This window comes from Anastrepha ludens, chromosome 2 (assembly GCF_028408465.1).
Source record: "Anastrepha ludens isolate Willacy chromosome 2, idAnaLude1.1, whole genome shotgun sequence".
NCBI lineage: Eukaryota > Metazoa > Arthropoda > Insecta > Diptera > Tephritidae > Anastrepha > Anastrepha ludens.
In genome coordinates this window covers 30,661,487-30,688,952 of record NC_071498.1, presented here as the reverse complement: position 1 = coordinate 30,688,952, position 27,466 = coordinate 30,661,487, and the positions used below count along the sequence as shown (strand labels likewise).

General features: G+C 36.6%; 1 protein-coding gene across 1 annotated transcript; it reads left to right on the top strand.

The window, feature by feature from the left end:
* The first annotated feature begins 1,526 nt into the window (after positions 1-1,526).
* LOC128857061 (dopamine receptor 2) lies at positions 1,527-26,149 on the top strand. The gene is made up of 5 exons (XM_054092611.1): positions 1,527-2,310; positions 15,761-15,863; positions 16,091-16,216; positions 20,309-20,492; positions 25,205-26,149. Exons 1-5 carry the CDS (start codon positions 1,608-1,610, stop codon positions 26,147-26,149), a joined length of 2,061 nt encoding a protein of 686 aa, XP_053948586.1. The 5' UTR covers positions 1,527-1,607.
* The last annotated feature ends 1,317 nt before the right edge of the window (positions 26,150-27,466 follow it).

Genomic DNA, 27,466 nt, shown 5'->3' with positions numbered 1-27,466 from the left:
AAATCAACACGATTTTTGAGCTACTTCAAACTTGCACCTTCTTCATCATCATCACCAAAATAGCATTTACGAGGGTGGTTTGAAAAGTTAATCGAAAAATAAAAACTTTATCTTTCTTATTTTTCGATATACTATCTTTTTACGCTTATACACTTCTTCCAACGCTGTTTGTTATTATAATTTGTTGATCTCTTCTACACAATAGGGCTTGTTCAAGTCAGAAAAACAGCCATTCGTTTCTGCAATCACCTGGTCGTTTGAATAAAATCTTTTTCCCGCCAGCCATTTCTTCAAATTGTGGAACAAATAGTAGACCGAGAGATCTGAGGGAGCCAAAGAGGATAGGGGGGATGTGAAACGAGTTGAAACCCTATTTCCATTAATTTTACCACCACAACAACTGAGGCGTGAAATTCCACACATGAAATACTTTTCGCCCCTTTTTTTTTTAAATCGCTCGACTTCCTCGATTCAAACGAATGCCAAATAAATAGACCAATTTGGCAGAAGCTTGGTGTGTGTTCTTCTAAGATATGCTACTAACTAAACATAATCTCAATATACGCCAGCAGTACCATCTCTCTGAACTTATTGAATGACATTCGTACAGTTTGGGGCTGAGCCAATGCTTCCTTTACTATTGCAGTCCATACGACTCAGTTCATTGCTTGCCTTCTTGTTAGGTTCATTCTACGCAGATCGTCTTCCACATCAGCCTTCTTGGCGGCCATCAGTGCTTTCTGCTGCCCACAGAGCGAGAGTTAAAAGTCTTCTTTGCAATTATGTTGTCTTCCATTCGAGGTATGATACTTGTCCTACCTATCGAAGACGTTACACCTCAGTGTACTAAAATTGAATGGACAATATATAGAATTGCATATCCAGAGGGTTTCTAAAATACTGGTTAAAAATTTGTATATTTTATACTGTATAACTGTATTATAAAGTAAGTTTCTTTTCAATTTTGTAATTTTTACTGAATTTGAAGCTCCGATTTACAAAGTTTACAATATTTAGAATAGCCCACTATCTACCTGTTGGCCTCGATTCTGGAGCATTTGATGTGCTCTCCTCGTTTGCTATACAACTGCCGTGTTTCTTTTTCCATAAAACAAAAGTGAAAGCGGCGTACTTGTATAAAATATTATAAGTTGACAATTAGGGCACTTTTTTTTTGTAAGCTACGGCCGATATAGTCTCCGTCTTGGAGACTGCCGTTGGGTGATTTTAAGTATACAAGAACAAATATTCTGGCGGTTTAGGAACCTTTCGCAAAATTTTCCCGCTTTTATACAGAATATTAACCAGTCCAGTCCGCAGGTGGTAGGACCTGGTAATGTTCTTGAGCCCACTTTGATAATTTTTCAAATATTTCTATAAAAGTAATACAAACGAATTTTTGATTTTTTTGGAGGTGTTACCCACAAACATAACTACCGTTATTCAATGCACACGCTGATCTCCATCTTAAAATCATTTGAAATTGTTAATGATTTCTCTTTTACTTTCAGCCTCAATCAGTAAAGCGGTTCACAATTACAATAAGTGCTGCAGTATAGCAGATAAATCGATAAGTGACAGCTTCAAAAGCTCACCAATGATATTCAATGATGATTGTTCGACCTTCCGTTATAAATTCCGACGACGACTTATACGCCACCGTCTGGACAATATCAGCTGGAATTAAGAATGCCGGCATCATCAACTCATCGCACAAAAGTGTGAATAGTTCTCAAGCAGCAAATGTGCGGAATACAATTTTCAATAAAACAGCTCTAAAAATGCCATATGGGATGTATTACAGCGCCAACAATAACAATAATCAAATAGAAAATAGCAACAATGGGTCAGAGTCGCAGTCACGCACTCCCATAGCTGGTGTAGATTCAACTTATTCGAGATCGAACAGCTCGCTCGTGTATGGTGACACCGAATTGGATGTCATCAATCGCTCATTGTTGTTGACAACAGCTGTCAGTGACAACGCAACGCCGCCCAGCAACATCATTCACATTCCGCCATCGTTGCTTATGGCCAATACCACGAATAACATTACGACTGCCATCGATGCGGACGAGGAATGGGTGCGTTTTTACGATTTAATGCTGTCGTGGCAGGGCATTTGTCTAATTGCTGTCTTCAGCACATTCATTGTGGTCACCATTATTGGCAACACGCTCGTCATATTGGCCGTTATAACAACGCGCCGCCTTAAGACGGTCACGAACTGTTTTGTGATGAGTTTGGCCGTAGCTGATTTATTGGTGGGGATATTTGTGATGCCGCCAGCGGTTGCCGTTCACTTGATAGGTAAGTGATAGTATTGATAACTCAATAAAGGTATGAACGAGGGTCGTTTGAAAAGCCCATCCAAAGCCCGTCGTATTGTTCTTTTTATTTTTCGACACAGTCTCCGTTTAGGCTTATACACATCGTCCAACACTGTTCTAGTTTGTTGACCACTTTAGAATAATAGGATTTGTCCACGTCTGGAAAATAGCCATTCATTACCGCAATTACCTGATCGTTTGAATAAAATTGCTTTCCCGCCAGTTATCTCTTCAAATTGTAGGACAAATGTAGACCTTGGGAACCAAGGCTGAAGAGAAACGGAATGTGCAATGAGTTTGAACCCTATTTCCATTAATTTTGCGACCACTACTGCTTAGACGTGAGCTGGTGCATTGTCGCGAAGGACAACGAAAATCACTCGACTTCCTCGATTCAAACGAACGCCAAGCACAAAGAAATACATAGTCCGATATGGCTGAAACTTGGCGTGTGCTCTCCCAAGAGATGCTACTAACTAAACATAACCTCGGTACGCGCCAATAGTGCAATCTCTGTGACTTTGCATGTACTTTTCAAACGACCCTCGTATGTCACTTACAGCATACGAATTCAGATCGCAACTTCAGCGTGTATATGGTGGGTTCATCCTTCGTTAGGTATTTGGCGAAGGTCCTCCTCCAATTTGTGTTGCGCGTCTAGATGATCTTCCACAAATATAGGAACCTACAGTTCCATACCGCCTCCGAACGACCAGAACCGGTTTCGAACTCATATCGTACCGAATGGTAAATTAGATAAAATTAGATTTTTGGGGGTCAGACAAGTACAAGCACTCAGTCAAGAAGACCATAGTACTACAACCGAATAGATTACATGGAAATAAAAAAGAGACAGGATAGATACAATATGGGGGTTAAGACGGAAAAATTGGTTTGAGGTCACTCTTTCGTGAACATTTTAGATTCATTGATGAATCTTAAGAGATCCGGAAAAGGAAGAGTATGAACCTACGCATGCATAAGCTCACTCGACTACGGTGGCTGCTTCATTACCTTTTATAAAGGGTGGTTAAGTTTTAAGTGCCGGTGTTGATTTTGAATAAAATCGAATTTTTTTAGGAAATTATTATCACTTCTCTTTATTATGATAATATTGGTATGGCTCAATTACGTATGGAACAAAATATCGGCCAAATTGCCGTTGCGGCCTTGGCGGCACACCTCCATCCGATGGTCCAAATTTTCGATGACGCTGAGGCATAATTGAGGTTCTATGCCGTTAATGTGCCGAATTATCTCATCCTTTAGATCTTGAATTGTTGCTGGCTTATCGACGTCCACTTTTTTTTTTTCAAATAACTCCAAAGAACGAAGTCAAACGGTGTCGTTGTCGTTTAGATGTGGTTCACATTCAACATCGGCCCTTGAAATTTAACCACCCTTTAATTAGTATCATGATTTACCAAAATAAAACAATTAACTCACACTTTCCGTTTCGACTTATTTCTGGCATTTGTGTTGAATTTTGCGCTTTGATTTATTTAGAGACTTATAGTAGAATTTTATGACAAATATTTTTGTAGTACATTTTAACCCGTTATATACCACTGTTATGGGTATTTTTGACTCATTTCCTAGAAAGAGGTAAAAAGGTCCCCCTTATTGAGGAGTTAGAGGGTTAAAATATTGCACAAAAATGTTCCTTGTTATTTTTTGCATTAAACTCCCGAACACATCATAGAACTAGAATCTAAGGATCTCATTGTTTTCTGTGCCGATTTACCCAAAGAATGTGCAAAGCGATGAAATCTTTGGCACTTCGGAGAATGAAGTAAACTCTGAAATCGCCAGTATTTTTTGCTTATTTTGTAAAAAGTTTAATTTTTTCGTACAGTGTAATCTTTTAGCACTTGAAGCGTGAAAGGAATATTCAATACAGAACAGTTGACCATAGACAATTCTAAACCGATTGTCAGCTTGGCGGCTGTGCTGAATCATTCTTTGTGTGAGTTCAATGAAGCATCTCAAGTGGCTTTCATTCTCAATGCCTTACAGCTGTTAATCAAAGGAATCAGTTGTTGAACAGAATAGTTGAAATGGTATAAATATATGTACCTATGTATGTAGTTAAATATTAATAATGTACGTGAGCTTTCTTGGTATTTGAGGCATAAATGTGTAGGCTGCCAGGATAGCAAACTAATTGGGCTTGCACTATGGTTGTGACTTTTGGAAGTTTATTAAAGCTGGGTTCCTTGAGAATGCATTAAACGTTCACGAAAAAACTGTCTGAAGATCATTAAAAGCGGCATATACAAAATATACAGGAAGATGAAGATATTGCAATATCCAATATTGCAATCCACGTTGTAATTAAGAACTTAGTCTATCCACAAAAGATTTCCACAAATCACGGTTTCTTGCTACATATTTTTGTGTTCTTTGACTGATTTGCTAATCTCCTCATTAATACACCTTCTTCTAGTCAATTTAGGGCTGCCCCTATTTTTGGCGCCTTGTGGACTCCACTACAAAGCTGAATGAGCTATTTCGTCCGGGCTTTTGCGCAGGGTGTGCCCTTTTCCAATTGCTCTTTCTGCGCATTATTTCCTTTTCAATTGGTTCCGGTTTGGTTAATTACAATAGACGTTGGTTATAAATGGTTCGAGGCCACCAAATGCCGAAATGACAAATACAAATGACTGTAGTTTTCTTACCGATTCTTCCTTTAAGTGCCATGTTTGGCTACTATTTTTTATCGCTTTCTTAGATCACACCACTTTGGTTATCCAAAGCTTACTATATTTGGGATACATAACTTGAAAAAATATAAAAAATGATTTGGATTCATCTATTGTGGCCAAGAAAGTGTGAACCGGGCGCCTGCAAGAGAATTCCGCATTCACCCAAAACAAGCGAGCCAGATGGACCAAAGAAACAAAAAGCTGTGAAAGAAGAACAAACGAAATTGACCCCGAAAGAGCTGACAAAATTATTATTTCCACACTGGTCCGTTTAATGAAAGATTGAAGGAGAAACTTTGCAGGTATAGAGGAGATATAAATTTTGAAGTTAGTTATGAAATGATGCATGAGGAAATCGCTTATATTTCTCTCTGAAGCCTTTAGCCAACCAATGGTTTCACATACCGTTTTCCGAGTCTGACCGGATGATTGAATTCATTGCATATGTGTCCAGAGTAAGCAACCGGGATCAACCATTTACAGTTCACCTTGCGGTCAAGTTGTTGCTTTTCCATCCGTAGCGAGATGGCGACTGTTGGGCATTCAGCTTACGCCTCTTAGTGCTGGTTCATTTTTTAATATAACGGCTGGTGTGTAGCGGAAACGTACGTATACTTCCGAATGTCCGAGCACAAAATACCAAACCATAGAATCTCGGCAGGCAATGGCAAGCCTCCGACTGTATTATGCCATGAAAAACGTCCTCATAAAAAATCATTTGTCGCTCTGAGTCAGCTTGAAACTGTAGGTCTCTCCATTTGTGGAAAAACATTAAAACGCACACCCCAAATAGGAGGAGCAGCTCGGCCAAACAACTAACAGAAGTGCACGCGCGAATTATTTATTCTTGTTTTTGATTTTTTTATGTATCGAGTGCGCCATTGTCAGTCTCAACCCTTTGTTTCCTTCTACCTAAGCTCTTCTTCAGTTGGCTGGCACTTATTACTTGAAATTTATTTCCACTTATGAATTATTTAGTACTTTGTTGAGAATTCTCGATGGTTTAAATCTGAACCATATGTTTCGGCATGGAATCAGTAAGGTTATGGCAGACGGGAATGGTAGTTGCTTTCCATGAAATCTGAATAAGGGGAGATCATAGGAAGCCTTGCTTCTTTATAAAGATAATTAGTTCAGTTTTATAGCGGCTTATACCGGGTCCCTTACTCTTCGTCCTGCATCGAAGTGCTGTCCAGTATCTACGAGCGCAGAGTATTGCGGAATATGCAATGAATGCACCGCGTTAAATAACTGTAACGCAAGAACTCATTGATAAGTTTTGACAAGGTATTTATTGCTGATTTAATTTTAACCATTTTTTATGAAAATGTAGTTTATTCTCCTACAAAAGCTAACTTTTTGAAAATAAAAAAAAAATCTACAAATTTTCAACAAAAGTTCACATTTGCACTTTTTTAAATAAGAATTTTAAGAAAACTTTTGAGTATGCAGTTTGATAGATCATTGAGTTTGTTGAGTTTAACAAAGTGCAAGTTTCAAGTAGCTTAAAATTCGCGTTGATTTTTAAGAATTTTTTTTTGCTGCTGATGCTTTCTTTCATATAAAATAAATGCCGAGCAGTTGTTATATGGAGAAAATGCACGAGACCTCCAGCGAAAAAATGATTAAAAATCAATGCGATTTTTGAGACACTTGAAACTTGCACTTTTTTATAATATATTAAAATTTAGTGGGTTATAAAGCTACATATTCGAAAATTTTCTTAAAATTCTTATTTAAATAACGTGAAATTTTGATTAGAATTTGTTGATTTTTTTTTTAATTTGCACAAAATTTGAAACTTGATTATATATACATAGTTTTTGTGGGAAGATGGGTTTATATTTTCAAGAAAAAAATTATTAGATTTAAACAAAAAGGAAATGAATTTATAAAACTTGTCAATACGTCCTAATTCTCTAACTAATTATGGCGGTATATTATATATTTCTTATTTAGAAAAAAAGATGTCTGTCTAGGTTCGGTATTTTGTTTTATAAATTTCCTTTTGTACAAGTCTTTAAGCAAAATACGTAAATAGAAGATTTCGTTAGCCAAAAACAACAGCAAGGTTGTTTAAACGGAAAGGTGCAACCTTTAAGGAAAATTAAAAACTCTGTGACAACTGTGTGACCCATCAATCAACTTAGCACTAAGTTTAAATGCCAAATGAGAGCACTCCATCATCACTACATCACTACAAAGTGGTTTCATGTTGCAGAGCAGCAATTCAAATGCCGATGGCCCACTCAGTGCTTCAGTGCTTGCAATCCTTTGCTCCGCTAAATTGTCAGCTTGTGCTCGTATATGAAATGAATGGGCGGCATTCCAATCGAATCGCTGCCAAGGCATACTTAAAGCAAAAGCTCGAATTTCATATTCCATTCATAAACTTTTAATACTTCAAGGTCGTGTCTTATACCACCAAGACAAAATAATGAATAAAGAAACGCAAGTAATCTACTACTCAGCACGAAACGTAAGTCGATATAAATTTGTTGTTGCAAACAAGCAAGCGCTAACAGCGTAAACCACTCCAAGTTAGACAAAATCACAATAGATTTTAGCTGTCAAAATACCAACAGCAAAATTATTAAACATGTTTGAATTTTTTTCTAGTTTGCTCCTCCAGGCAACTCATTTATTGGGCTGCACTACACTTCCACACTGCAGAGAAATTACACGTGAAGTGTACTGATTGGACCGTCGCCGGAAGATTCCTATAACAAAATATGTAAATACGAATATAATAGCCATGGTTTGCACTACAAGAAAGTGTAAAACTTTGCAAAACTTGCTGTGTATACAAATAAATAAGTTTGCGTTTAATTATTTCCAATGTTTTTCTCGAGGGTGTCATCCACTGAAGGAAACTTTTTAAGGCTTGTGACGAAAACGTGCGAGCCGGCGCTGAGTTAATAATATATAAGTATAAAGTGTACACACATACATACATGTATATACGTATATGTATGTATGTAATTATTCAGTGTTGCCGGCGAAATGTTCAAGTAGTGCAACTGACAATCGAGTAGAAAAGTTTGTACTTAAAATTTGACTAGTAAATGGGCAACTTAACTTTTCCCTTCCCAAAACGAATTTGTACAGACAAAATGTTTTATATTTGTTTTGTGCTGTGTATATATGCGCCTGAAGACTTTCAATATCGTATTATTATTTAAGTATAAAATATAGATAACCCTAAAGAAGTGAAATGAGTTGGTTTTATCACCGACCACGACTTAATAATTTGTACTTTAGATATTGTGATGAATCGTTCAGATTTAGGTGCCAGTTACAAGTGTCGAGATGTGCTATCGTTGAATGTTAATTCTCTGTATTCAAATATGAGTTTTATGAGTTTTAATGAATATTGGCTTCTTAGTACTGTTGCTAATAAACTTGACTTCCTCAACTATAAATTGTCCTCGGTATTCAACGTGTATGACCCACTTTGTTGTGTAAATGTTTTAATTTGTTTGATCTGCCATTAGAAAACGCAACAAATTTTATGCTAAATTGAGAAAAATATTTCTGGAGACGGATACTTCTTGGCACCGGTACAAGAAAATCCGAAACGAAACTACTGGTATAATAAGGGAAACGAAGCGTTGTACAGGCTGGGATATAGCGTTTGCTTTCTAAACCACCTATTTTTTTGAGAATGGTAACACCAATGACATGTCAAATGTATTCATAATTTACTTAAAGGTTTGACATTTACGAAATGGGACACTATACGCTTAAACAAAGTTGGGAAATATTGAAAACCTATGTCCAAAGTGGTGAGTCTTCGTCTTCTTTTCTGATTTTCACATCGGTGGCTACGTCAATAAGCAAAATTGTCGGATTTGGGGCTCAGGAAATCCACACGTTACTGTAGAGAAGCCAATGCATCCACAACGAGTCACTGTTAGGTGCGGTTTTTGGTCTGGCGGCATCATCAGGCCTTTTTTTTCGAAAATGAGCGAGGAGCCGCGGTTACAGTAAATGGCGAGCGTTACCCTGACATGCTCAACGAGTTGTGTCCAAAAATTGAAGAGGATGACATGGACGCCACTTGGTTTCAACAAGACGGTGCAACTTGTCACACTGCCAAAGTTACACTCGAACTTTTGGCTACCGTTTTTGAAAACCGAATAATCAGCCGAAATTCCAATTCAATTGGCCGCCTCGGAGCTGTGATTTAAGCCCGTTGGACTATGTTTTGTGGGGAGCCGTTAAGGACAAAAGCTATGTGAACCATCCAGAGACGATTGATGCTTTAAAACACGAAATCTTCAAAATAAAAAAAAAGTTAGAAAAAATATTCATTAGTTTTTTTTATAGCCGATTCAAAAAGCATATTTTTCGTGGCCCACGCTATAATAGATACTTAAAACTTCATCCATCACTGCCCTCAAGAGAACGGTGGCGCAGCATAAAAAGCTTTAAAACTCATGTTAAAGAAAGTCCCGAGTGTGAAGCTGACCTTGATGAACTTAACAACAATTCTTTTAACGTTGGTAAGAAAACAAATAAGCCGAGTGAGTTGGTGTGTGACTATCATTCGGGAGTGCGTAAATTCGAATCCCCGTGCACGAAATACCAAATGATAGAAACAGTTTTTTCTAATAGCGGTCTCTACTCGGCAGGCAATGACAAACCTCCAAGTGTATTTCTGCCACGACAAAGTTCCTCATAAAAAATATCTGCCGCTCGGAGATGGCATGAAAGTGTAGGCTTCTCCATTAGTGGAATAACATCAAAACGCGCGCCACAGATAAGAGGAGGAGCTCGCCCAAAGTATTTATTATTTATTTTTATACCTAAAAAATGTTAGCTAACCTTTCTTAAGTGCATAATTTTTAGTTAAATCACATTTATTACAATAATTTTATATTAATGAATTTCGAAAAAAGGCTTTCTGTCAAAATGGAACTTTTGAATTAGAAGGCAACAAGCTCCCTTGAAGGCAATTTGAAGAGAAGAAATTTCCTTAAGGCAATTTTTGATACGACGTCAATTGTTTCACATTTAAACTGACTTTGAAATGCAACGAAAAACTTATTTCTAGCATAATGCGAAGAGGCTTTTTTCGGCTCAAATATGATACATAAGCGTCATCGCTACAAACTCTCTTATACGAAACACTTAAATCTCCAGCTCGCTGATTCTAAATCCGCTATCAATGCTACTTGGCTTAAATAATTACATTAATAATTCTCGAATCTGCACTTCAAATAAACTAAAAATCGATGATGCGTGCTCAAGGTCGATGATTTCTTATGACGCGCAAGTTGTCGATGGATACGACTCAGTTGAGAGACTTCTACGTCTCTTTATTAAAAAAATAAATTTTTTGCCGCCAAACACTTACACAATTACATGACTCAATTCGAAATAGATTTGCATCCGCAATATCTACATACACTCCGAGTGGATATGTACTTTGTCTTGCGGTATTGTTTTTTTTTTTTGCCAAGTCAAGCCTGTGACGCATTCTTGTCGTTTTTAGACAATCTTAAGAATAAAAAAACTGTTATATTGTCCTTACACAGCAATTGTAAGACCAATCCTAACACACGGGGTACTAGTATTGTGGCCGGCTTTAGATAAGTTATATATCAAACAAACCATGGTACATGTACAAAGAATGGCCAGTCTTCGCTTCTGCGAAGCCCTCAGGACTACACCCACAGGGGCACTAAATAAATATTATGCTTAACCTCTTACCAATAGAGAAATTCGGTAAGAAAACAGCTGCCAAGGCAGCTCTCAGATTAAGAAAAATCGGTCTACTCAGAACGAACCAGAGATGGCACTCTTCAATTTTGAAAAATTCCCCTACATTCCTGGTACAATGGATTTCTGTAAGGCCAAGGATATCAACTTAAATAAATCCTTCGTCACAGTATTTCCTTCCAAAGAAGAATAGGATAACGGGCTTATTGTTAGAGGAAAATGCGCAGATGGCTCAAAGCTAGACAACAGAGTTGGTGGAGGGGCTTACTCCGATAAGCTCGGGGTTAGCCAATCATTTCGCGTACCTGATCATTGCAGAGTATTTCAGGCGGAAGTCACTGCTATAAAAGAAAGACTTACGGTAATAAAACCGAGAGTATTATCCACAAGTCTTCATATACTTGGAGAGTCAAGCAGCAGAATTTAAAACACACGCGACAAAAACAGTCATAGAATGTTTTAAGCTTCTAAATGACGTATCTAAATACTATCATACAAAGTACCCCTTATTTGGGTGCCAGGCCACAGGAATATAGCAGGGAACTCCAAGGCAGATGAAATTGCTCGAACTGGTACAACGCTTGATCTCCAAGTGGATAAGACGGTGATATCTATGCCTATAGTCACTTGTAAGCTACTTGTAGATAGGAAAACCATCAACAAGGTATTTACCTGGCAAAACCTGCCCAAAACATGGCCGAAATGGAACAGCGGTCGATCAAAAAGCTTTTTAAGATTTAACAGAGAAGCTATAAGAAAATTGATAGGGGTATTAACAGGTCATTGTCTGATAGGCAGCCACGCTAGAAGGTTAGGGCTCCCGTACTTCGATTCCTGTAGAAGCTGTCTTAATACAGACGAAGAGGACAAGAAGGCTCCGCACTCTTGACATGGCATTTGATGTAGCGGACATAGCGCATCTAAAACAAACGAAGCTTTGATCGTTTTTTAAAGCTACCGGTTGGTTTGAAAAGGACTCCATAGGGTAAGGATAACTTCCAGTGGTATCACAATGGACCTACGAAGGGTCTAAGTGTGTCATTGCGACATTCATCCTACCTACCTTGACATAGTAATAATTTATTTGATCTGTTATTATTTTTTATTTTTTGTTCTTCGAGTATGTTTTTTCAACCATTTGTAAATATAAAAGAATAACACAAACTTAATCTGAAACTTGCAGGCAATTAGCCTAAAATAATGGAATAAGTATTACAATCCTTTAGTAAATGTTTAAATAGAGAAGTTCCTACAAGAAAAAAGGTAAATAAAAAATATAATCGAGAGCGTTTTTCTTAATATCCAAGAGTAGAATGTATACAATAGCTATTGTCTAATTGGCTAAGTTTAGCTGCGAATTACTGGCGATGCGCTTATTACGAGTTCATTTCGACAACTGGCACTTGCGTTGTGTATGTTTGGGAAGTGAGGCAGCAGCCCTTCACCAGTTGGCGCGCAAGTTTTATACATCTCAGCTCATCAACATTTAGTCTTAGTCAACTAAAATGTTTTCAGTTAGAAAGTTTGCTTCCCAAATGGGAAAGCTGCAAACAGCAATTATCGGCCATAATTCACCCGTTTCTAATATTATATTTATAAATACGTAGTGGCAAGCATACCAGAGTGCGTAATGATTTGCTTTTCCAGTTAAAATTATTTGTTATTTTATTTAAAAGATATTGTGCATTCCTTAAGTAGAGCTTTCAAACTTAATACAGAATTTAGAAAAATTAAAAAAAAACATCTAAATTTTGAACTTTTTAATGTGAACTTTCAGAAAAATTTGTATTAAAAAAGTATGCGGTTTTGTAGCATTTGCTTCGGTTTTATATGAAGAATTTGCAAAGTGTGGTTAGAAAAAAATATTAAATATCTAAGCCACTAAAATTTGCACTTATTTTACTAAAATCGTATGGGCCATATCAATGCATACCCGAATTTTTTCTAAAATTTCAGACTTAAAATACAGAACAAAAAGAAATTTTATTTAATTTCCAAACGAGCAATATTTTTTAATTAAAATAAGAAAGAAATATGAATTTGAAAAGTTGTTTAAATTTAAAAAAAAAAATAACCTTCACGCATTCAGTTATGCCCAGCACTGTATATGTACGTACATAGGTTAGGTTAGGTAAACCCGGCTGGCATTTAGCCACGCATAGACTTTTTCGTCCCTTCCGATACCAGATGGAAACTGACCTCTACTAAGATTTAAAATAGACATCACATAGGATGTCAACGCTTTTACCAAATGTAAGCAACGCTGGAAGATCTATTTTTGAGATATCCTCCAGGGCCTCAAACTGTGGGGCTTCCAGGTAGTTCGAGCTCGTTTTTCGTAACGCCAGACAAAGACACAGAAGGTGCTCTAAAGTTTCCAATGCACTTCCTGCATTTGTCGTTGCTAGCTATACATATCTTGTAAGTACGCACAAAGTCTGTGCAAGTTGCAATATGTAGTCCCCTCTGTCCTTGATGCACTGTTCTGCGCGATCTAAAAGCCTTTCGAAAGAGTGTTCCTGGTCATTGACCGGAATATCCCTCGGGATGTCGTTACAAATCTTTTGGATGGGCAAAATTGCATTGACGATTTGGTTTGTTGGCACGACTTCCTTGTGGACAATTCCCTTGGAATCGTTAAACAAAATGAACATCGACTTGATTTCTGACTTCTTCAAACGAATTTCTTGAGTGGTGGCTCGTCTGGAGCCTTTCTTTCAACTCTTTGACGCTTAGTTTCAGGTTCATGTTGGAAACACCACGTTTAATCACCAGTTGCAATGTTGTAAAGGAAGTTCTCGTCTTTTCTCGCCTCTTTGATGAATCCTTTCGAATGTTGAATTCTGAGCAATTTTTCGTTCTCAGTTAAGTTGTGCGGAATGAAACGAGCGCAGACGTTTCGTAAGCCCAAATGATCAGTCAAAATGCGATAAATCGATGTTTTGGAGATATTCAACCCCGATTCCATGAACTTCAACGATGGTTTCGGTTAATTTTTGGTAAACTTACGAACAATTTCGATGGAGTTTTCGGTGATTACTGATTTTGGGTAGTCCGTATATTCATTGTCATTCATATCCTCACAACCATCTCTGAAACGTGTAAATCACTCATGAAGTCTGGCACGAGATAGACAATCATCGCCATAAAATTTTGTCATCAATTCAAATGTTTGGGTGAACGTTTTACCGATTTTAAAATAAAATTTGATGTTAGCTCTTTGCTCGATACTCATTTTTGTACCAATGACACAAACATACTGACACTTTAGACGCAATAACTTGGCTTCCACTAGACCGAATATCATCAAGCTTGCACTGCAAGTCAGCTAGGGCTGTAACTTCCAACGCACCAAATCATCAAAAATATGGCGCCATTAAAAAAATTTGTATGACGTCAGTCTTGTTTATTATTATTATTATTATTTATAGGAAATATGGTATATACAAACCAGTCTTTTTTATTTTGGGCCTGACCTTTTAATTATTGAGCTATTTCAAATTTTTGTGTAGGCTAGCTCCGCGGCTTTCTCAACAGCAAAAGCTTCCACTTGGAAAATACTGATCTGGTACGGTGGCTTGATTGGCTACCTGGTGCGTAGGTTTGAGCAGTAAATATCCGCTCCCACTCCGTACAAAGTTTTAGAGTTGTCTGTGTAAATATGAAAAGTCCTACAGCCAGACTTCATGCCTTCGTGCCATTCGTCCTCTTCAATTGTAGGATGAAAATTCTTCCAATTAAAGCGCGTAGTCTCGAAGTCTGTGCAACCTGCGTTAATATTAAGCTATGTCTGAAGGTTTTGTAAAAAAGTACTCCAGCAGCGATTAGTACCAACTAATGGCAATGGAAATGTGTTCTGTCTAGGGCTCCATTTAGGCCACAAATTTAAGAGCAACCTTGCAATGCTGGTCGTTTCTGCGCTGGATCAAGTTTGGCGCCTCTAAAACTTAATTTTATAAATGAATCAACACCTCACCTTTGCAGCTGAATAAAAACTTAATATTAGCCTTGAATTTTTATACTTTGCTAGCTGAAGCAGCTCTCTTCTAGTCATCTCCTATAAGGAGGAGATCAAACGTCTCGAACGTGCAGGAAACATATCTCTTATCTGGATTCCAGGGTATAGGAGCATAGAGGGAAATAAAATTGCCGAAGAGCTTGCTAGGAAGACGTCGACAGAAACGGTTTCAGTTCTCCCCATCTTAGATATCCTTGGGGGACACCTTGACAAATTTTTAAAGAAAAAATTCAAAATTTCTTTCTAAAGGGTGGAGTTCTATCTCAACGTGTGCTATCTCGAAAACACTTTGGCCTCAGCATAACAGAAGCAGGACGCTTTAAGTGCTGGGGATCCTCCGCCAATCAATTTCCCAACTCATGGCGGTGTTGACCGATTATTGCGTGATCGTAGCTCATGCGGAGAAGCTTGAACTTTCGTACAAACCCGTTTGCAGAAGCTGTGAGGAGCCTGCAGATAAAGGGACTGTTGAACACTTTCTTTGCAAATATCCGGGTCTGGCGGCTAGGCGCTTGAAGTTCCTTAGTGTGCCTTTTGGGGATAGCCTGAGACAGTTCTTCCGCATAGAACCTCTCTACTCCACCACATCAACAGCACTGGATGTCTGTAGATGATTTTTTTCTTCCTCTAAGTTTTGTAACTTTTCGGTAATTTCTTGGTAACACTCTAGCGCTGCTCACAGTGTACCCGTGGTTCTCTTGCCATCCAATCTACCTAGCTGAAGATATTTTGAATATGCAGCTTTACTAACCACGAACCCTTCTAAAGCTTTTCCCTAGAGCGAATTTAAAACGTTACTTTGTCAATATCATCTCTGCTATTATTTGCTTATTCAACTGAAAATTATTGTATTCCTATGAAATGCAGCACGGCAAGGACACACACACAAACGCATTCGAGTACTCTTAATTTCATTTTATTGACACTTTTCTTGACGGGCGGCATCTGAAAATGTTTGTCTTTTCCGTTTTCTCTCCTTTCAGGCTCCTGGCGTCTGGGTTGGGTGCTCTGCGACATTTGGATATCTCTCGATGTGCTGCTCTGCACGGCGTCCATTTTGAGTCTTTGCGCGATTAGCGTGGATAGGTAAGTACAACAGAAAGCTGCTGAAAATTTCTTAACAAATTTAAATTTGGTTGTTTATTTAATAACTAAAAATGCGAAAAGAATACGCCTGTAAAATAATTTCAATTAACAATAAATTCTGAGCTAAATTTCCTGCATCAGTTGCCAGAAAGTGCACACATTTTTCACTAGTCTTTAACTGTATTTATTTGTGATTTTTTTATATTTTTCTGTCCTTTTCGCCACAGGTACTTGGCAGTTACGCAACCTTTGACATATTCACGCAAAAGGCGTTCAAAGCGTTTGGCCTTCTGCATGATTTTGGTTGTGTGGGTGTTGGCATTGGCCATTACATGTCCGCCGATGTTGGGTTGGTAAGTATGCACCTTTTTACGAAAATTTAACAGTTGGTTCATTAAATGCTAAATATCATAAGGGAGCACTACATAACAGTGTACGTTTGTAGCATTTCATCAAAATATCATCCCAAGAAATAAATCACAAAAATGTAATAATGGCAAATTAAGGCAAAGGGAACGCAAGAAGTGAGAATCATTTTATGGATGTTAAATGACTTCAATGAATTATTTAAATTATGCCTTTTAATTTTTATGTTGTTATTGTTGTTTTTCAAACATAATGCCACCATAATAGTAATTGACGTGGGCAGTTGGGAAAGGTAGTGAAAGCGCAAAAGAAAAAAAAGCTTTGTTCCTTCGGTGAATAATCTTTTATACGCAAATGCTCCTTCATCTGACAACCATTTTTCTGCCTACGTTAATAACTCACTTAATTTTTATTCTAGTACTAACTTGGCCTGGCGCCAAAACAAAAATAATGCCTACTCATGCGGACTTTGCGCTTCGTGTACGTTGGGCGGTGGGAGGGCCATTGTTGGCTGCCTGTACAAACTCTATAGCCAAAATATAAAGCTATGGAAATTACTCAATACAGTTGCAAATATTTTTGATAAGGACTTTCGTAACAATTTTGTGTACTAATACTGGTACAGCGAGGTTTGATAAGAACTGAATAATTCCAGCGAAATTTTATTAGATTATTTTTTTAAATTTATGTATCATTTAATTCTATGTTGTCACCTACCGTCAGCGAAATTTGTTTAACCGTAAGCAATTAAAATTAAAATGTAAAGGGTGACGAGATTGGCGGTACTTTTCCCAATAGGGGTTTTTTGACAGATCACGCGTGACTACTGTCAAACTAAATACATTATTTTGTGCAGTATTCATTGACATTTCATTATGGAAGGTTTAAGGCCTCAACAACGTCTACAAATCGTGCAATTCTAGTACGAAAATCGACGATCTGTGAAATTTGTTTATGGCGCGTTCAGGCCAACTTGTGGTGTTCAGCGATGAGACCAATTTTTGGCTTAATAGCTACGTCAATAAGCAAAATTGCCCTATTAGGGCTAAAGAGCAACTCGAAGCCATCCAAGAACAGCCATTGCAGTCATTACATCCATTGAAAGCAACCGTTTGGTGCGGCCTATGGGCTGGAGGAATCATCAGCACATATTTCTCCAGAGACGAGGATGGTGCAGATATAATGATTGGTAAATGGCGAACGCTCTTGCGCCATGATAGATAACTTTTTGATGCCAGAAAGTGAAACCTGTGATCTCCACAACATTTGGTTCCAACAAACCGACTCTAATTGCCATACAGCTCGTGAACCATGAATTCATTGGGTTGTCGTTTCGGTGAGCAATTTACCTCTTGTCTCGGACCATTGGATTGCCCACCAAGATCGTGTGATATCACATATTTGGACTTTTATTTGTATGGGTATGTAAAGTGTAAATCCCCAACTTCGATTGCGGCATTGGAAGCCAATATTGCTTAAGTTACTCACGAGATACCGGCCAAAGTCCTCCAGCGAGTCGCGAGTCATTGAAAATTGGTGTTTACGAATGGCCGAATTACGGCGCAGTTGCGGCCAAAATTTAAAATGGATTATCATTAAAAAATAAACATCATGAATGGTTCTACATAAAAATAATAAAGATTACACAATCAATTTGAATTTTCGTCGTCTTATTTCACTTGAAAATCCGATACCTCTAAACTAATCACCCTTTGTATGTAACAAACCCATTCAAATGTTGATTTTGAAACTCGAACTTCAAGTCTACTACCATAGTATAGCAAATCCACTGATTATAGCCTATTGACTTCATTTCGCTTTTGACCCAAGAACTGTAACTAACAAATTGAAATCTTGAAGAAGGCGCGAGATTAGTAGAAGATATCTTTAATGAATTTTTTTCCTAAATGCAAGGTAGAGCAAAATCAATCACCCTATCTAATTTTTGGAAATGGCAGTGTACAACAGCTGCAGTATACAAACAAATAAGTAAAGAAGTACTTAAAAATCAAAATTTTCCATTAATCAATCAAAAGATTTTCATTACTCAAAAGTAACTAGTAAAAAAAATGTGAAATACAAAATTGGATGATTAATTTTGCGACACAGCGACTTTTATATATTTAAATCATCTTAATCGATCCAAAATTAATTGCCATAAATGAAATCCCACATCAAAATAGAACAACTCACAAATTGCCTGTGTTGCTCAACGAAACTCATCTCAATTCACCAGACTAACTGGATTCTTTTTTAAAGCTGGTCTATTTTGTGGAAATGAGTTTTCATTGAAATTGAGAAGCTGTGCATTGATTGCCATAATTACTTTTTTGGACATCTCGGTAGTAGTCGCAGGGTATTTTAAGTTCGAGTTTCTTTAACAAATTCAAAGTAAGCTAAGCCAAATTTGGCGGGCTGCGGCAGTAGAACAGCTGGCTTGATTTTATTTATTTTATGTTTTTTTAATCTGTTAGCGCGCCAAAAAATAGGAATTTAAAGGCTTCTTAATATATTGCCATTTATTTTCGAATTTATTTTCCAATGGCCAAACACGCCAATTGTGTCTGCAATTCGAATGGAAATGATCTTCATACATTCTGCTAAAAAAGTACCGGGAGTTGTCGAATAAAACGCAAAATAATTGTTTAATCATCAACATTTATTTTGTCGCCTTCAAAATAGGCTCCATGCGAAGCAATACACATATGCCAACGATTAGTCTAGTCATCAAAGTACCTTTTAAACGCATATGAAGAGATCTTCTTTATCTCCTTCAGCATATTCTCCTTAATGGCTTCTGTTGATTCAAAGCGGCGTCCGTGGGGTGGAAATTTAAGTTTTGGTAAAGGGAAAAAGTCACAGGGGGCTAAATCTGGTGAGTACGGTGGTTGTTCGATGGTATTTGTCGAGATTTTGGTCAAAAAAGTGTTCGCAATATGAGCCTTAGGAAACGGTCCATGAGTTTACTTTCCACAAATTGGACCGTTTCTCACGCACATTCTCTCTCAAATGTCGCTAACTTAGAACGAAGAGTGCACAACACCATGATAATTAAAGAAAACTAGTAGTATGGCTTTCACTTTTGACCGACTTTGATGTGGTTTTTTCGGTTTCGGCTCATGTGGATAGCGCCATTCAGCCGCCTGTTGGCTGGTTTGCATGTCAAACTCATATACCTACGTCTCATCACCTGTTATGATGCGTCCCAAGTCACTTGCTCAAGCATGCCTTCGGCCACTTTCTTCCGATCAATTTTTTGAAAGAAATTTAACTCTCTTGGAACGAGTTGAGCAGCCACGCGTCTTGGCGTCTCATGCCCAATTGATGGTGTAAAATGTTGCGAATTGATTCGTGAGACACGCTAGGGCCACGAGCTACCTCCCTCATACTGAAATGATGGTTTTCCAGCACCATTTTTCGACGTTTTCATCAGTTCAAGATGTTGATGTGATGGGCGACCAGATCGGAGCAAATCTTCCACGACTTCTCGGCCCTCTGGAAAAGTCTTATACCACTCAGGGACCCGAATTTTTGATAAAGCACACTCGCCATAGGTTTTGCAATATTTTCAATGATGATTCGGCAAACGAAGTCCTGTTCAAAACACAAAATTTAAGAGAAATTCATCCATCGATATTTTCATCCATAGTGAAAATCGCAGAGCACACCTGCGGTTGACTGATATAATTAAATGCCAAAAACAAACTAATTGACAGATCACGCTCAAACTTTGTGACACTATAGGGGATAGTTGTACCAATATTTCAGCAAAAAAAAATTAGACATGTGTAACGCGCGCTTTTCAAATGAACAATTCCCGATATTTTTTTCATCAAACTGCTTCCCAAATGAATCGAGAAGAAGATCATACATGAAATGTAGATTAGAATTACATTTTCACATTTCTTAATAAACAAAAAATCCCTTTCAAAATATGTATGGAGTTAGAACCAAAGACAAAAAAAAGTCGCACTTAGAGGACCCCGTACATATGCACTTCTGTTTTCGCGTCCATTTTTCCTTTCATGTAATTAATTTAGGTAACATTTCATTCTATTTCTTCTTATTCCGCATCACAGGTATGAGCCGGGTCGCCGAGATCTGAATGAATGCCGGTACAACCAGAATGAAGGATATGTGATTTTCTCCGCCATGGGCTCATTTTTCATTCCGATGGCCGTTATGATTTATGTTTATGCGCGAATTTCTTGTGTCGTTGCATCACGCCATGACCACATGACTGACATTAGTGTGCATAACAAGGTGAGTGAGAAGTAAGCAAATTAGAGTTGTGTGTGTGTGGGTGACAGCAGGTGAGGAAATGTTGAATGTTCCACAGTTACATAAATATTACATATACCTTAATTTTTTTTTGCTTGCTCACTCCTCTTTTGCTTTGGTTTCGCTAATCTATATTTTTATACGCTGCATTAAATACCTAGAGCGCTGGGACTTTTTGACAAGTTTTGCCTACTTAACTGCTTCCTGTTTAATTTTAATAATTTTTTTTATCATTTTTTATTTTTTGTTTTTGCAGAAACCAACTTAGTTTCAAACTGTGCAAAAAATTTCAAAATTTTCAGCAAACTGTCAATAAAAATTTAAATTTTTTAGTGAAAATTTGTAGAAGAACTCTGAGTATGCAGTTTGGTAGCACATTCAAGTTTAGATATTTTTTTTTAACGTTGTTATGCATTTTGCTCCATATACCAAATGCTCGACATTTTTGTTTTTCTTTTGCAAGAAAGCACCAAATATTGTCAGCAAAAAAAAAGTAATAATAATCAAAAATCAACGAGATTTTTGAGAAAATTGGAGCTTGCACTCTATTAAAATAAAATTTAGAAAATTAAGGAAATTTGTTTTTTATGTGAAAAAAATGCGCAACACCGTGGAAGAAAAAAATGATAAAAAATCAACGCAATTTTCTAGGAACTTCAAACTTGAATTTTATTGTACTAAAATTTAATGAGCTATAGAACTGCCGTACCACACATTTTTCCAAAAATTCTAACTACGATGCGTGGAATTCGGATAGTAAGTTTGTGAAATTTTTATAGTTTGGGTACAAAATTTGAGACTTGAATTTTATTATACCGAAAGTGAATGGAGTATAAAGTTACAGCTCACAATTTTTTTAATGTTTTAAAAATTCTGATAAAAAATTGATATTGTGATAAGAAATGAATGTTGTAGCATCAGTTCTATTTTTATACAATAAATTTTTTTTTTTTTAATTTCTGATTAAGGGGAACGCCACTCTGTGGGGTCAAAAAATAGTCGATTTTTGGGAATTTATTTTTGTAAGTAGGAATGATTATTCGAGGATCGGACAAAAGGCAATTTATTATATATATATATTGTATTAAACTATCTTGATTCAAATTTTTATTAAAAAATATTGAAAATTGACACATTTATGTTAATAAACGTAACGAGTTAAAAAAAACGACGTCTTCTTGTGGCAGCGATACAGCAATGAATAATCATCTGAAATCAACAAACCAAAAGTTTTATTAATCTACACAATAGTGGCTATCGTTGTACGTAGCCGTTTTTTTGTTTTTGTTTTTTTTCTGACAAAATGGTGGTGATTTGAATTTCGATGTGTGTTTTTCGCCATTTTTTTGATTTTCAACAGGCCCAAAAAATTGTTATTTTCAAAATTTTGAAAATCGGCTACGTACAACCATAGCCAATGCGATAACAAAAATTTTGAAAAAAAGAAAATTAAAATCGGTCTTAGTTAGTCTTCGAGAAATCATTGCCACCGTATCAAAAAAAGTCGTTTCAAGAAAAACGCGTTTGAAATAAAGCATCGTATCGTAAGCGCTACGGGGCCGAACCGACGGGCGCTCACGGAAGTGCACATAGATTCGGGAATAAAGCGAATTTCGCTTTAAAATTTTTACCACATTTTTTTGAATAGATATACTAACAATTAAAAAAAAAATAATTTTTTTTGAATTTTCACAGTGGGGGAGCTCCTTAAGAAGCGTGAAATTTTGAAGAAAATTTGCGGAATGTTTTTTTAATTAGCACAAAGTGTGAAACATGGTATTATATGGTTTTTATTGTAGTATGGGCTATATTTTTATAAGGAAAAGTTTAAAAATTAAATAAAAAAATAATATGAGTTCTATTTTTATAAGACTGTTGAAATTTCTGATCAAAAACTGTAAAATTTTTATGAACATTATTTATGCGTTTTTTTTTATTTGCACAAATTTGTATAAAAAAAGTTTAAAAATTAAATAAAAAAATAATAAATGGGATGTCCTACCCCACCCGCCGTATAGTCCAGACCTTGCGCCATCCGATTACTATCTCTTCCGATCGATGCAACATGGCCTGGCTGACCAGCACTTCCGTAATTACGATGAAGTCAAAAAATGGATCGATTCGTGGATTGCGGCAAAACCGACCGAATTTTTCACAAAGGGAATCCGTGAATTGCCAGAAAGATGGGAAAAAGTAGTAGTAAGCGATGGACAATATTTTGAATATTAAATTTGTAACCATTTTACGTCAATAAAGTTTCAAATTTCGAAAAAAACCCGCACGAACTTATTCATAGTCCTATTAGTAAGAGTTCTATTTTTATAAAACTTTTTTAATTTCTTATTAAGAATTATACAATTTTTATTAATATTTTTTGATGTGTTTGTTTTTAATTTGCACAAAGTTTGAAACTTGAATTTACATGGTTTTTGTTGTAGTAGGAGCTATATTTCTATAAAAAAGTTTAAAAATTAAATAAAAAATAAACAACTAGTGAAAATTTTGTCACGCGGCTAGTAACATTAGCACAGTTGTATGTCATTAGGGTAGGCTAATTTTTTTCTAACAACGTTCTTCGCAAATTCGGATGCAGGGGGGGATTTTTTTTTTTATTTATTTTTATTTTAGAATATTCGGTAGTCTGGCAGCCTTTTTTATTTTAATGCAAAATAGCTTATATTCAGCTGAAATAACAAATTCTTTGAAAGTACCGTACCGTACAAACTGTTTTTTTTTTTAACAAAAACTCATTTCTCAGTTGAGCCTGCGAAAGTAAAGGTTATAAGAGTCTTGTGGACTTTATTGACATAAAAAGTAAGTTCTTTTATTCCTTTGAGGAATGGAGCTGTGAAATACATAATTTTAATTATCCCTACCAGATGAATTATTATAATAATGATGAAATTATGTTTTTAAACAGAAAAAAACGCAAAGGAATGGTAATTTTGTCGTTTTCTGACGAGAGTAGCGATGGAGATGTAGGAAGCAGTGCTCAAGTTGTAGACGATAGGGATGAATTTCAAAGAGAAATCAATGAATCAAAAAAATAAAAAGTAAAAATAACAGAAATAAGTTCAACATGGGCTGCTGTGGGTAGAGAACGAGAACGTTTTGGGTTCTTATCTAATCCTGGGAAGCGCTTCGATATTCCTTCATCTTACCCTTTATTTTACAACGTATGGAAAATTTTAGCTTAATGACCTAATGAAAGTAATAGGTGATCAGGCTTATGTATATGCCACAAGGATTTTCGAAAGTTGTTCGCAATTTAAAAGCAATTCAAGATTTAAAAAATGGTTTCCATCGACTGTTAATGAAATGCGTCGTATCATTGCTTTGGGTACTGGTTTTACAAGGAATTGTAACTTAGATTTCTTGAAATTCATTTGGACTTTTATTGCTTCTGTTTTCCTTCTTATATTGCATTAATATTTTATCTTTATGTGATATATTTTTCATCAAAGAAATAAATTTTGTTTGTTAACAATGAGTAAGAATAAATATTTTCTAAAAAGCCAACACTCAACGTTTTATTTTTAGTGACAATTGCCAACTTTTATAGGCATAAACATTTTACTCTGTTTATGTCGAGTATACTCGTCTTCGCTGGAAAAGAATTAAGCAGGCAGAGACAGTTTTTCGAAACAAACTTAAGCAGTAAGCAGTTAAAGGGTTATTAGGGATATTAATATTTACTTAGGAATTTTGTATGTTAATTTGTTGTGCTTGATAGTTTCTAATTACGAAGAATTTAATTTTTTTCTATTTTGGTTTAATATTACATTTTTTTTTTTTAAGTTTGAGTTCGATTTACATATAAAAAACTAAATACAGCCATTTTTGCTATTATAAATTTGAAAAATTACGTATAATTTGCTTTTAGCGCCGTTTTGCGACTTTTTCTGTAAAAAAAAAGATACAACATAATTTTTAATTTAATTTTTAATTTGTTTTTTTTTTTCATTTAAATACATAAATAATGAATTCGTATTAAGAGTGGAAAATTTTGGTGATCATTTTTGAAATTTGTTAATTTTTTTGTGAATTTTGTACTAAGTTTCGAACTTTCATTTATAAGATTTATATTATACTTACTATTATATTCTTGTTTACTGTATTTTTAAAAAGAATTTACAAAAAAAAAAAATTTCCATGAAAAATGTTGCGAATATTGTGAAAAGATGAAGTAGCTTAATTATGTCACCAAAAGTGTAGCTGCTTTTTAAATTTTGCGTGCTCAAAATTGTCCTTCGAGCTAGGTCCAATGCACTTTTTTCCTACAATTTCTTGTAGAATCTGAAATTCTTGGAAAGGCGTTGAAAAAAATGTATTCCATTAAAAATCGACCCGCCCTAGTGTAAATATATATGTGCATATGCGATAAAATGTGCGGAGTTTTGTTGTTTTTTTATGGTAATTATTCTTAAAAATGTCGTGTAAAAGTAAATGTTATCAAAAAAGTAATAAAAAAGTAAAAAAAATTGCGAAATGTATTAGAAAAAGTGAACCAAATCACTAATAAAAAAATTTACTTTACTTTGTGCGCCCAACGCGCATGAAAAAAAATTTGTAAATCTCTTATTTCATATTTATAATCACTAAAATTTTTAGAGCAACATAAATTCAACCAAATATTTCACGAAAAATAATAAAAACAAAATTTCTTTCATATGGCAATTCACTCTATTTTGCAGAAATTCAAGCGCTACACAGCCGCCGACGTCGACAATGACATTGACCATGAGTTCTCTGAGCAGGAGCTCAGTTCGGGTCAGCGAAAGCAGGCAGCTGCCCGAACCTTTTCCAATCAAACCATTGGCAAGGAGTTACACGACGTGGTGCTGTCCGAAACTGAGACTGGCGCCGCCAATGCAGCAACAGCAATTAGCGGGGGCAATGGCGGCGGTTCCTCTTCATATTGCCACTCACTATTGACTTTGTCCACAGCGAATGCCAAGAATAGTTGCTACGAATTGACGCGCCCCTCATCATTGAAACGTACGCCCACATCGTCGTCCACCTTGACAGTCATGACAAGCGGTTGTGGTGGCACGAGCGGCACATGTGGCGGCGCCAGCGGAGCTCTGAATGTCGCCGCAATTGGCAGTACAAACGCCAGCGATCAAAATTGGCCCACACGTACACACAGCGCCCGACATCATCATCACTTTGGCACTTCGGGTGGCAGCATTGGCATCAGTGCGAACACTTCGGTTGGCAATGTGGCCACCTCACCAAATTTGCAGCCCGAAGTCGCTGCACTGACGCGACAAAGTCGCATACAGCAGCAGCAACATCATCATCATCACAAATCCTTTTCGAATCGCATTACCTCGCTAAAGAAGGAGAATAAAACTACGCAAACGCTGAGTATTGTTGTAGGTGGCTTCATTGCTTGTTGGCTGCCATTTTTCATCTACTATCTGATAACGCCCTTCCTGGCGGAGCATCAAGTTAGCCGGACACTGGCGAAGGGACTCACCTGGCTGGGATGGTTCAATAGCGCCATAAATCCGTTCATTTATGCATTTTACAGTGTTGACTTTCGGGCGGCCTTCTGGCGACTCACATGCAAACGCTTCTGTAGCGGCTCGATGAAACCGCAATTTCCAACGAATACCATGTCCATAAGGCGATAGTTACACGCTCTGCATGCATAGTATTACGCATAAGTAAATATTTACACACACACACACACACACATACACATAAATAATGCTAGTTAAGGAGATGCAATTTGTGTTTAAGTAGTATTTAATAGAAAAATCCCGCACACATATGCAATATTACGATACGAAATGAAGCTAATGAGGTGGTATGTGGCTGAATCGGGTTCATATCGTAATGCTATGGAATTTATATGGCCAGCTTAAATGAAAGCCAAACCAGAAGAAGGTATTGCAAACAGATTTGAGTGGGTATGTGCACATGTACATATATTTTTCTACAATTACGCGCAGCATATATGGTATAAAATACAAGGTGGCACAAAATTAATCATCCAATTTTATTTTTTGAGGAATCTTTTTATTAAATAGAAAATTTTATTTTTTATGATGGAATATTTATTTGGACCTTTAAGCGCTCCACTGCATATCTGTTTATCATAAATGTCAAATATAATTGACGTACGATGCCATTTGCAAACATTTTAAATCTTTCGTTAAGGTGATTAATTTTGCGCCATCTTATAAAAAAAAATTCGCATGCCTAAATAAACCTCTTTGATTTATAGTTTCAATACATAATTTGAGTGTGCCACCGAAAAGCGACCGCCGTAGCCAAATGAGGTGGTGCGTGACTACCTTTCAAAATTGCACAGGCTCGAAACACCGGACATGAAAAGTCAATTGAGCGAAATTTTTTTTTTCGAACAGCTTTCGTTCTGAGTGTATTTCTGCCATGGAAAATCTCCTTATAAAAAATCATCTGCCGTTCGGTGGCTGCTTAAAACTAAAGGTCCCTCGAGCAAACACCCAAAAAGAGTGTAAGCGCCAGGTGTATTTATGTAAGTATGCATTATGAAAAACCAGTTCACGTCGCTCTTTTTAAAATTTCTATATGTACGCCCTACCAACCGCTAATCACGCAAAACCTTCAACCAAAATGTCAACGTCGACTTGTTGAAAACTTTCAGTACTGAAAATAGTAACGACCATCAGTCAATTAATTCCAAGGGCAATGGTTGAAATTGTTTTACGCCCCACATTCACCGACATTTATACATTTATATGCCTCTAGGCGACTACGAGTACAGCTAAACATGCATACATGTTTGCCCACGGAAGCGTTTGATCTGTTAAACTGTTTCCAAACAAGTGAAATTTCTATTTGCTTTCGTTCATTTTTTACTGCCTAGTAGAATGCAAAACTGACTACCATATTTCGCACACATTTTGCGCACCAACATAAAAAATTCAATTCTTTTTGTGCGGCAACACGTTGAATATGCTAAG

Coding starts and splice junctions, on each gene's coding strand:
- LOC128857061 (XM_054092611.1), top strand. CDS start 1,608: ATGATGATTGTTCGACCTTCCGTTATAAATTCCGACGACGACTTATAC. Junction 2,311..15,760: donor GGTTGCCGTTCACTTGATAG/GTAAGTGATAGT, acceptor CTCTCCTTTCAG/GCTCCTGGCGTCTGGGTTGG. Junction 20,493..25,204: donor ACATTAGTGTGCATAACAAG/GTGAGTGAGAAG, acceptor TCTATTTTGCAG/AAATTCAAGCGCTACACAGC.